Consider the following 12,174-nt stretch of genomic DNA (forward strand, 5'->3'; position numbering starts at 1 on the left):
CATAAATATGCAGTGTTAAAACAATTCAGATTAAAGATTTGACTTCCATTTACCTAATATATGAGAGCAGAACAGGCGGTTTTACAGGCAAAAGCTTCATGGGCAGGAATTTTTGTGTGTGCATATATTTTCTTAAAAAAACATGGACCAAAATTCGTTTTTATTCGTAATTTGTGTTAAATTTCATTATTTTGATGTTTCTTGGCGTGTCTTCATTCAATTGAAAAGTAACTATCAGAACGAGCTCCTAAATGACTCCATTATAAATATACATACTTTGAGATTTCCCCAGGCTTCATTGATATGTGACGACTTAAAAAGATCTATCTTTGAAACAACTATTGCGGGACACATTTTCAATTCATTTTTTTCAAAAACGAGAAATACTCCACATGTTAAGGTTCGAACTCATTATTAAGGAAATTTTGCTTATAATTTGAAAAACTGTTGCGAGACAAATTTTGTATCACGTTTTTCGAAAATAAATTTCTCAGAAACGAAAAATACTGTACAAGTTTAGAGTATTTGGAAAAATTCAGAGTATTTGTAAATTTCGAACTTTGTTCATCGTTCATCAACATTTCGCAGGATTTGAAAGAACTATTGCGGCACACATTTCAAATTAAGTTTTTCAAAAATGAATTTCTCAGAAACGTAAAATACTCTACAAGTTGTGCGTCCAGTAAAGAAGACGTTCGACAAAAGTTAATTCAAATCACATGAAATCCTGACTTTTGTACCCTTAAATGTTGATTTGAAAATGAACGCTTTTACGCAACTGCAGACTCTTCAATAAAAAAATTTCCAAAGCAAAGCCAGTAGAGACTTGAAAGATTTACATTCTGCACAAGACGCTTTCTTTAAATTAAATTTTGGAGTAAACTTGCACTTAACTATCTAATATTCAAATTTCGTATGACCTTTTTTGATAAATCTTCCAGGATTTACTCACGCAAGTTGCTATAAGTGAATCGAATTCCCAATTCTCTATCCAATGATATAAAAACGAACTCTGTGGCTCAAATGGTTTTTGAGCAACGTCGAAAAAGGCGGGGCTACATGTTTGAGTCGATTTCGCAATTAAAAAAAAGCAAGCAAACCTAAAACTTGACTTTTGAAAAAAAGGAAAAGTGAAAACTTATCTAATAAGCCGCCCAAAATATTCCCAAAGTTTAAAAATTAATTACGAAAGACCAAATAGCTCAATCAATACCAAATCTACCCTACGAGTCAGTTGATAAACATGGGACTTAATACTATGACTATGATAATATACTTAATAATTTGCCTTTTCGGCCCTTGCGATGATTCATTGGTTTGCTTGGCAGTTCGATTTCAGTTTGTTTATTGTCGACATTTCCAAAGGCAAATTTAACGTTCCAACTTAACGAAAGTCAACAACAACTAAACGAAAAACGTTCCTAGCGCCGATCTTCCCTAATTTAAATTAAAATTTAAAGCCATTCATGTTTGTCTGCATTTCATTCAGCTGCAGTGCTTAATGCACAATGCCAAAACTAAAGTTAATAACCGAATTAATTGTTTTCCTAAAAATATTGACTAAGCAAACAAACCGAGAAGAAATCACTTAAAAATTAAATAGTTGCTCGACTTCCGAGCGATCATAGAAACCAACGAAATTTCAACTAATTAAAATGGTCAATTAACAACATACAATCTGAAATTGTTGTATTTTTTTTTCAATCTCCTCTGGCTCATTGCTTCAACTGCTAGCATCAGATCGCATGCCTTAACTAGTAAAAATGTGCCATTTAAGGCTCTACCCAGTACTAGAGCTTAATCTCATCTGAGAAATGAGAAAAAAGTGGCATAATGCATAACATTTTGGCCTTATGTTGTATATCACATATCAGATTCAAATTTGGCCTTTCATTTCAAGTTTGAAAATTTCTTGTGAATTAACCAAGAGCTCAATCGGAACCAAATTCACACTATAACTAAGCTGACTGTTTGCTTGATAGCGAATAGTTTTCTATATTGATGTGGCAATTTCCAACTTTTGCAGGCTCCTACTTGATAAAACGTTTCTAAAAAATGTGACCTTTTTATTTAATCCGCCCCTGGGTTAAATGATAGGTAAACGTTATTCACAGACATTTTGTAAAATTAAGTGTTTTATAGCGGAAATTGCAAATAGCACCTGGTGGTGTTTTGTTACATCAGGAGCAAATTGTTAGCACTCATGCTGTAAATATATATTTGTATGACTTTTGAATACAAAATGTTTGTAAAAATGATCGGTTTGCAAGATCAAGGTCTTTATAATAGCTAGTAAATTATACCATAATTAATTAATTCATAATTTAAACACTCGTATCACTTAACACATTTAGTGCGACCAAAAAAAGGATCTAATTGTATTGAAATATTTCAGCCATTTAACGTAATTGCAGACTTTCCCCCCTTTTATGTTGAGTGGATAGAACAGCGGAAAGTTGTAAGGTTTTAATAACAGATAACACAATAAGCCCCAATTATTATAAATAATACATTAGATTATTTTTTCTTATTTCCTAATTATGGATTTGTGTTGTCTTTTAAATCTGTTGATGGCGCGTTGAAATGTCTCACCGAAACGTTATATGAAATAAACAATATGAAAATTTTTATTTCACATTTTGACTGAAACCCAGGAAAGAAAAAATATAATAAAGAATACATTCTTTGATTTTCCCCTGTACTCTTCATGTGCGATGGTATAGTCCTATTTATAAATCAGGTCATTTTATGTGGTTTGCTATGAAGTTTAAATGAAACCTAATTTATAATTAAGATTTTAATTGATTTGTGACAAAAGTTTACATTAGTTTTTCTTTTGTTTCAGGAACATGGAACAAACCTTCTCACAGCTGAACTGATTTGCCATCGAAAGAAAAGTATTATATCGTATTTTATAGTGCGATATTTGAAGTCGGTGTTATTGAAACCCACTGTAAAAGTGGTTTTATGCTTAATTTACACCATATTGGTGATCGTCTGCGTTCATAATGGATTGAAAGTTCAATTCGATGTAAAATTGTCATCATTTCTTCCGCGGGACACTCAGGAGTATAAATATCTTGAAACACACGATAAATATTTCGGATTCTATAATTTTTATATGGTGACTAACGAGTTTGAGTATCCATTTAGTCAGCCTTTACTTCATGAGTTCCATTCATCATTATCCCATGTTCCTCAAGTACTTAAGGACTCCAACGGTGGACTGGCTATGAATAATTTTTGGCTCGAAAATTTTAGAGATTATCTTGAAGATCTTCAATTAGAATTCGATAATAGCAGAAATGCAAATTGTCTGAATAGTGAAAAGTGGTTTTCAAATGCCACTGAAAAAGCAGTATTAGCCTTTAAGTTAATGGCGCAAACTGGTATTGTAGAATTTCCTGTTGATAAAAGTCAGATATTGAAGAAACGACTGGTGTATGAAGGTATTATTGATTCCAAAGCCTTTTACAATTATCTGTCAGTTTGGAATAGTAATGATCAAATGTCTTATAGCAATAGTCAAGCCGATTTGTCGCCAAAACCGTTCCAGTACTATAGTTCGAACGCGGAATATGATTTGAAAATTCCGCGATCTCCACCATTAGTTCGCGCTCAAATGCCATTCTACCTCAAAGGCCTTAAAAGCACAGGGGATATTATAAATGCACTCAAGCAAATTAAAGCTATTTCAGAAGAATATAATTCCAGAGGGATTAAAAATTACCCCGTTGGCCTTATTTTTGCATATTTCAACCAGTTCCTACTTTTGGATAAATTAATAATTATCCAACTGCTACTGAGCTTTGGTGCAGCCGGATTAGTTGCTTGTATATTAGTAAAGTGGTCGAAGCTGTGGTGTTCATTATTCAGTACCATTGGAGCTATGCTTCCTATTTTGCTTCTTAATATTAATGCTTTCAGTAGTACTATGGGAGCACTTCACTTTATTATCGTTGGCAGAAATATCCTTCTGTTAACGACAGGGTTCTTAAGTGCCATTGGGAGTAGAGAAAGGCGAGTTGCACTCTCTTTAGAAGTAAATGCTGATGCTATCCTGAAAGGTGATATCGGGCTCATATTTTCTATAATAATTCTTATGGTATCAGATTTTGAGTTCATTCATAACGAAGTGTCCAAGTTCCTAATACTTTCAGTGATAACATCGTTTGCCAATTCTTTCGTTTTCTTCCCAGTTATGCTGGCTTTAATTGGACCCAAAGGTGAAATTGTACCCAACGAACACGATAATAGAATTTCGACTCCTCCTCCGCCATCACCAACCCCTGTTCCGGAGAAACCCAAGGTGTTTTCAAAGCCTTCACGCCGAATCTCCTCGAACAAAGCCACTAGAGAACCTAGTTTGACTACTATTACCGAAGAAAGTTGTAATCAGAGTATTGTAGTCGAACCGCAAGTGACTGTCGAATATAGCAGTCCAGAGTCTAGTTCTATTGGTCCTTATACGACCAAAGTTACCGCCACAGCCAACATAAAAGTTGAAGTTGTTACGCCAGTGTATCGTTCGAATAAGTGCGGTAGCAAGTGTCATAGAAACTCTAAATGTAATAGAAGTAGGCAAAAACCCGTTCCAACTCATCAACCACAGCAGTGTAAGTGTTGTAATAAGGACTCTGATAGTAGCGACGATACTGCCGACACGGAGCCTTCCCAATCAAGCTAGCATTTCGTTACCACAAGGTTCAACTTAGCTTAACCAATTCTATAGCCATATTTTTTTATATGTATTTTATGTATAATAAAAATCCAATAACTATTTAGTTTCAGTATTAAATTTATTTCTTACAAGTCTGAAGAGTAGTAAGTAAGCTTGAACTAACTAACAAATGCTGAGACTAAATTCATACATGAGTTCATTAAATTTTTAGAATTTTGTGTTATTCAACGTTTAACTTGCCATATTTTCATGGAGATTAGTGACGTTAAACTGAAACAACTCTCCAACGCGGTATAGGCATTATGTATCTGGCCGCCAACTGTATGATATTTACTGTAATTTTAGCATAACCATTTTCAACTTAACTTAAGAAATTTGTTCCATTGCAACATTCATTTTCAATCTAGTAAATAGTATTAGGTGCATGATGTGAGTAAAATTGAATATATCAACATTTTCGCTTATTCCAAAATATGTATACGATCTGAAAATGATTGGAAATATCGAAATATTGTAACTTAAAGTGATGAATGTTACGGTAATTTTGAACATGTACCTATGAACTAGAATGATCCATTGTAATTCCAAAGAACTTTGCCGAAGAGCTTGTAGAATTGGCTAACTTGAGCTAACCAAAACCGAATGTATAAATGTTTATATTGCATATATGTATACCACTCATTTATTTATTTTTTTAAAAACTATGTAAGATAATTGGTATTTAAAAATTAAATCTCCTAACGGTATTATTTATATTTTTTTGTAAGCAAAGATTATTTGACGAAATAGAAACTGTTTTATTAAAAGTTGTTTTTGCTTTATTAGTAGATTCATACATCATTTATTCACGACAAACCTTTATGCCAGGAATAAAAAAATTAAACCTAATAAAGTCAGAAGACTGGAAGTAGTACTGAGTGAGACCGGTCTGCAAATTTACATACTATACCATGTAGCGAGGATCGAGTCTATAAGCGCCGCCCTCAAGCCTAGTTCAGCAGTGAAAATGCCTGTAATTTGGTATAAAATGTAATCGGACATTGCGCTTAATAGGGTATCAGTTTTTCAGTTTCAGTATCAGTTTTTTTTATCAGTATCAGCTAGTTTGTAATCGGTCTCCCGAGAAATTTGCTTTAACGAATCAACAGGTTCTTGTGACCAAGAAAATTCGCCTGCTACTAAATTTGGTGCTGATCTTTATCTTCTGCTTCGCAAACTGAAGAAGAATACCTATACTAAAACTATTCAAATTAATTTTGAATGCGATCGAAGACGAATCATTATTTTTTAATAGTTTTCCAAAAGTTATTGTAATTGATAATTGTCCTTAGAAAATCTTGCATGTTTTTATGTATTTTTAAGTTTTACCAGTCGACGTGGAGTTGTCTTTGAAGCGTTAAACAGAATATTCATAAAGATCACAGGCCATTTTTAGTGAACGGAATAAGAAATATTGTATTTGCAAATACAATTCAAGAATGTGATCAGCATTACGATATTCTGGCACATGATGATTTATCGATCATCATGAGTCAAGAAAATTTTATAAGATATATGGAGGAGCATTGGAAAAGGAGACAAGAATAGCGTGCAGGATTTTAAATTATTTTTTTCACTAGAAGAAACAACAGAGATAATTATGGTGAAAATCCATGAAAATATTCCAAGACGTTATTCTCAAAAGATGGATATTTAATAACGGCATGGTTCTAATATGTTTTCTAACAATTATTTTTAAAGAAAATCACATAAAAGTACTTCTAAAGTTTGCTAGCGCCCTAGTGGCCACGCCTACGAAATGCTACATGAACTCTATAAAAAAAACAAATAATTTTGTGGTCATTAATGTGTCCCGGAATACTTATCATGTGACTTCTTCATCAGATGAGAAACTTGTTTATTCGGTTAATATAGAGTGAGTCATGTGCATTTCCTGATGGTTTTAGCGGTAAGGTTTAGAGCATCTATTTACCGTCAATTTAAAAACATTTATAATTTATGTACATCTAACTGATAAAGCCGACCTCCCAAAATTATCCAATCCTCCATCCAATCCCATCTCAATCCTGGTTCACCCGCAAACAGGGCGATTTATATGACAAACTATATAAAATAAGGATTAATTTGAAAATTGGACAGTGTACGGAAAATATTTTCTAGATGGCCACGCTTCCGGTTATAGCTGAAGTAGGTTTCAACATGCTTATTTTAAATGGAATACCCTGTATATTATTACATTTTTAAATTTTGCTTCAAATTCTAAATATATTTTATGCTTAATATCCTATACTTAAGTCTAACCGTTTTTATATACTTATTTGAAGTTTCATGTTAAAAATTTCAGATGCAGACACTAGAATAATTGTTAATTTTTTCCTCGTTATTCAATCTGAGTTGCAATCCTTGTTGAAAATTAGTTATTCATAGAGTTTCGATCACATTTTGATAACTATCAACACAAAGTGTTAAAAAAATTAGTTTCAAAACGAAATTGAAAAAATGGGTCAAAATAAACTTTTCCAAATGGAAACCCTCAATGTTGATATTTTCATCTTGTGTGTTAGTCTGGGTTTTCACTTGGCAAGTTTACTGGCGAAAAGTACTTGGGCCGGAATTTTCGGGAGTAAGCGCAGTGATGCCGAAATGGCTTGGTGCGCCAACCCCAAGCACCGACTCAGCAACTCACCGGTACAGTTGCGTTGCAGTCACCCATTGCGTTGCAAAAAATGTGGTGACCTTTTTTTGTTGCTAAGCTTTAATGCTAAGCGTAATTAAAAGTGCGGCACAATGAAACGCGATGAGTTATACCGAAAAATACTCTACCAGTTTAGAGTCGTGCGTTCAGTAAAGTAGAATGCACTCTAAATGCCGTCAACATTTCGAACTTCACTCATTGTTAAGAAAATTTTGCTTACGATTTGGAAAAACTATTGCGGGACACATTTTGCATCGCATTTTTCGATTGTTTATTTGAAAATGAACGCTTTTACGCATCTGCATACTATTCATAAAAGAATTTTTTAGGAGACGTTTTTCTGAAATGAAATTTTGGCGTAAACTTGCACCTCAATGTCTGATATTGTCTGAAACTGTTCTTTGGAGACAAGTATCAGATTAGCTTAATGTTAAATTACAAAGCCGCCCAAAATATTCCCAAAGTTTAAAAGTTTCTTGTGCAGGAATCAATGGTTGAATGCGAACCAGATCCGATCAGTGAGCTGATGTTTCTTATATTGAATACTGGAACCCAAATGTCCATATCTGAAGCGGTTCTTTAGCGAAAGGCTTCAGATGAGCTTTATATGAAAAATACAAAGCCGTCCAAAATATTCCTAAAGTTTAAAAACTTACTATATCAGATCGATACCAGATCCACCCTAAGAGTCAGTTGATGAATATGGGACTAAAAGTTCTACATGTACATGGAAACCGGGGGCAAAGTAATGCTAAACTTACCGAAAGCTGCGTAGTGCCACCTGGAAAGAAAGTAGAAAATGTGTTTAATACAGCAGGAAATCTGTCCAAAGCCAAACTTATTTGAAATCAGTAAAGCAAAGAGAGAAAAATATAAAGAATCCATAAAACGTTAGTTGCTTGTCGGAAAACTAAATTCAGTTCGAGCTGAAATATTTGTAGATTAGAGATCATTCTCACCAGTTTTTTGCAATCTGGAGCCTCAACATCCATTTTCTACCCACTAATCCTCAAGAAGTTCACTGCACTTTTACACACTACATCACATGCCACAAGGGCTACAACGTTTCTATACTTCCCATCTAAGAATGCGACAATCGACCAATTTCGTCCACTGTCGGTAGCAAACTGAACATTCATACCCTTTTTAGAGAAAAAAAAAACATTGAACTACAGAATAAACATAATTATTTAATCATTTAATTGTTCGCCCTTTCGATGACTCATGCTTTTCGCGTTCGATTTCAGTTTGTTTATTGTTGGCATTTTTGTAGAAAGTGCCTGTTCGCATTGCAATATTTCCAAAGGCAAATTTCACGTTCCAACTTAACTAAAGTCAACAACAATTAAACGAAAAACGCTCCAAGCGCCGACCTTTTATTAATTTAACTTTAATTTATATTTGTCAGCATTTCACTCAGCTGCATTAATGCACAACGCCGAAACTAAAATTAATAACAGCTTTAATTTTTTTTAACATGAAAATCGCGAAGAATTCACGTAAAAAGGAAACTGTTGCTCAATTTCCGAGCGATGATAGAAAAAAGAAACGAAATTTGAATTGATTAGCATTCGAGGTTCATTTACCAACTCAAAGAGCAGCATCAACTCAAAAGCGCCCATCAACACAGTATTACCCAGGGCTAGTTTATTCGGTAACCAAGTTGTTGAAAGTTAAATTATCAAAAATTTATCAAGTCAGTCATGCAATAACATAAGAAAAATAGAGAAAAATGAGTCTCGATTAGAGATTGGAGTAGAGGAAGTATCGCAGAAGTATTTAGAATCGGTCAGAACGACTCTAAAAATTGATGACGATCGAATGTTCTGATTTTTATATACATTTTCTGATATTATTTCAACAACTCCTATTTCTCCTAACATTAAACTGTCTCATTACGATCTTACAATATCTTGCCGCTGATGAGCTCTGCTTCACTGCAGTATTTATACTGACTACCGAAATACATTATTTCCGTATTTTTTGCTAGAAATAGAAAGCAATTATCATGCCAGAAAATTATCGGTACCAGTTTCGATTTTATTGAATTATTGCCTTAAAAATGTTTTCTTACTTTTATCATCGATTTCAGTATGTATCTTCACGTCACGGCGTTCAAATTTGGATTCTTCTTGTAACTCATTTACAAGGTTTTCAAATGCGTTTTCCCGTGTTAATTTATTTATGAGTTCTTGTAACGTTATATTCCACAAAATTTCATAATAATAATAATAGACGTATATGTTGAAAACATAATTATTTGATTTATAAGGAATTTCTCGCGAGAAACACGCACCAGGTACGTCGTATCTGCTACAAGGGTAGGTAAGGGCTGACCTGAAAAAAAGATTTGTTGGAAACTCTGTATTCCCAACTTTACATTTTGAGGTGAAATACTCGAATAAAAGGTTCTGTAAGATTGTTTTTTTCCGAGCTTCAACTTACATCGGGTGGCTATCGATGTGCACTATGGACTATGGACTAACAACTTAAAAATAAACGGTATCTATGGGGAAAGGAGAATTCGTTGAATTTTGCCTAAAACACCGATTTAATGAAATTACCCTTCTTTATTGGTACAAACAAAATATTGATTATAAAATATATTTCGTTGCATCTATATATATTTAATTAGCTATTTCTTTAGTTGTATAATTTTTCAATGATGTCTGAGTACTTGTTCTCCACTACTCTCCTTTTAACTTTCATTGTAGGACCTAAAAACAAATAAAATATTTCGTAAACTATTTGTTAATATACAGCTCTACTTCTACATCAAGAGATTTTCTACATTCTTTATTTTAGTTTGCGTTTATATGTAATATATAATAATGCACTTTCGGAACGTATTATTCTGCACAAAATTTGGTTTCAATAGACAAACGTATTTCTGACATATTTTGAAACTGGTCAGTTTTACGGGCGCTTACGAACTCTTGGACAATAATTTCTTCTTGATGTTTCCAAGCAAGCACAAGTGGTTTTCACCTTTAGAGGTGTTTTCGGTTAAAAGGTTCCATTGGGCTAACATTTCAAATAAAAACACGCCAGGACCAACAAGTCACTTGTGCTTACCAAACGCCGAAGAGAAATATTTTTACGACGGCTTAACCAGTTTCGAGCACTGGACGTTCATTTCGTTGTAATTTTGCAAGGATAATTATTACGAAGAACTTTTCAATAAGCATCGAAGCCGAAAAAGTTAAATCTATCGAGATAAAAACTGCTCCAAGAGGCACAACAGCTTCTATAAAGAGAGAAAAACTAGAGCGGCAAGCGTCAATAAAAGAAAAGCTCTAAGAGAACATGGCTAAAGGAAACAAGTGTTGAATTTCGTTATTGTGTATGTTTGCAACACTTTAGAATTTCCGTTTTATGCGTTTTTACTTTAAATTTACCGACAATTTAGATTTAACAATAAAGCGTTTCGGAGCCAACTTCAAGTTTACTTAGCTTTCAATTTATTAATATTTCCTATTTTCTTGTTAAAAAATGTTAAATGTTTAACAATAATACTGGAATTAGCACCAGTATATGGTGGACTAAACCACTATTCTTCAGTGCTACAGAAACGAAAATACTAAAGAAAATTCTTAATTTTAAAGCTAGCAATATAAAAAAATGTATGCTCAAATCTTACCCAATTCTCCAGTAGGAATGGAAAAATCGGCTGGTAAAACAGCAACTTTCTGAATACGCTGCGCTCGAGATGTAGCTTTTTGATTAGCACGATCTATGCCAGCTTCCAGAGCTGCTATCAATTTGGGATCAGGACCGGCATTTAGTACTTCCGTTACAGTAGTAGCAGGACATCCTAGAGATTTCAGCGCCTCTTGAGTAGAAGGCAGTAAAGTATCCAACGGAGCACCATTGTTTGGCTCTACTTCCGTTTTTAACGTTACTAGAAGCGATAGGTACTTTCTCTTGTCCCCTATCAGGAATGCGTTACTTACGAATGGAAGTTCGTATTTAACATTTTGTTCGATTGGTACCTATGGAAAAACTATTTTTTAAAGTGGAAAGCTATGCCCATTTCACTAAGGACCGATAATTAGTACCCATGATTTCCTGATGTATGATATACAGAGAGTCTACTGAAGCCAGAGCTCACAAATGATAAGATCAACCGTTATGGTCAAAGTAGTGTGCAAACTTGAGATTATTTTTCTCCTAAACGGGTTAATTATAAAGTGATTCAGTTTGAACAAAGGAAGTAGCACATAAGGTTCAATTATACTTTTTAAACTGTAAATTTAAATTTAAAAAATTGTCAGTTTTCTGTCTTACTAAGTTACGCTTTATAGAAAAACGACCAAAAAACCGGCTCCGGCACAACTGACGAATTGGATTCCATAAAGACTGCAACTGAAAGCCTATTAGCATTTTTAAATTTCCCATTTCGCAAGCTTTTATCAGTTTTCTTGCTCACGCGCGTTTGATCGTAAATATTTTAAACAATTGATGAAATGATGATTTTCCGGTATCAAACGGGCTGTATGAAAATAAGCTTACTGGTGGAACATTCTCTCCCCCTGCAGTAATTAGCAATTCCTTTAGTCTTCCTGTGATATACACAAGGCCCTTTTCATCAACGCGTCCCAAATCCCCTGTATGGAGCCAACCATCATCATCAATCGCTTCTTTAGTTTTTTCTATTTCATTGATGTAACCCATGAAAACGTGCCTTCCATACATACACAGTTCTCCTTGGCCATCTGATTCAGGATTGTAAATTTTGGTTTTCAGTCCAGGAATTGTCATACCTGGAACGAATCAGAAAATGGTAAAATTCAACCTT

General features: G+C 33.9%; 2 protein-coding genes across 3 annotated transcripts in view; one reads left to right on the plus strand and one right to left on the minus strand.

The window, feature by feature from the left end:
• The window catches only part of LOC109537974 (protein patched), a 28,793-nt gene extending 23,306 nt beyond the window's left edge, over positions 1–5,487 (plus strand). The window contains exon 6 of the mRNA XM_019904987.2: positions 2,846–5,487. Coding sequence (XP_019760546.1) covers positions 2,846–4,687 — 1,842 coding nt within the window. The 3' untranslated portion in view covers positions 4,688–5,487. The remainder of the gene's footprint in view (positions 1–2,845) is intronic.
• A 4,438-nt stretch (positions 5,488–9,925) lies between these two features.
• The window catches only part of LOC109537924 (very long-chain-fatty-acid--CoA ligase bubblegum), a 40,578-nt gene continuing 38,329 nt past the window's right edge, over positions 9,926–12,174 (minus strand). For both annotated transcript variants that reach the window (XM_048661915.1, XM_019904893.2), the window contains exons 8-10: positions 11,889–12,139; positions 11,017–11,368; positions 9,926–10,093 (exon numbers count right to left, since the gene is read on the minus strand). In XM_048661915.1, coding sequence (XP_048517872.1) covers positions 10,020–10,093; positions 11,017–11,368; positions 11,889–12,139 — 677 coding nt within the window. In that variant the 3' untranslated portion in view covers positions 9,926–10,019. The remainder of the gene's footprint in view (positions 10,094–11,016; positions 11,369–11,888; positions 12,140–12,174) is intronic.

This window comes from Dendroctonus ponderosae, unplaced genomic scaffold (assembly GCF_020466585.1).
Source record: "Dendroctonus ponderosae isolate FM_Combo_2020 unplaced genomic scaffold, Dpon_F_20191213v2 Dpon_F_20191213_1, whole genome shotgun sequence".
Taxonomy (NCBI): Eukaryota; Metazoa; Arthropoda; class Insecta; order Coleoptera; family Curculionidae; genus Dendroctonus; species Dendroctonus ponderosae.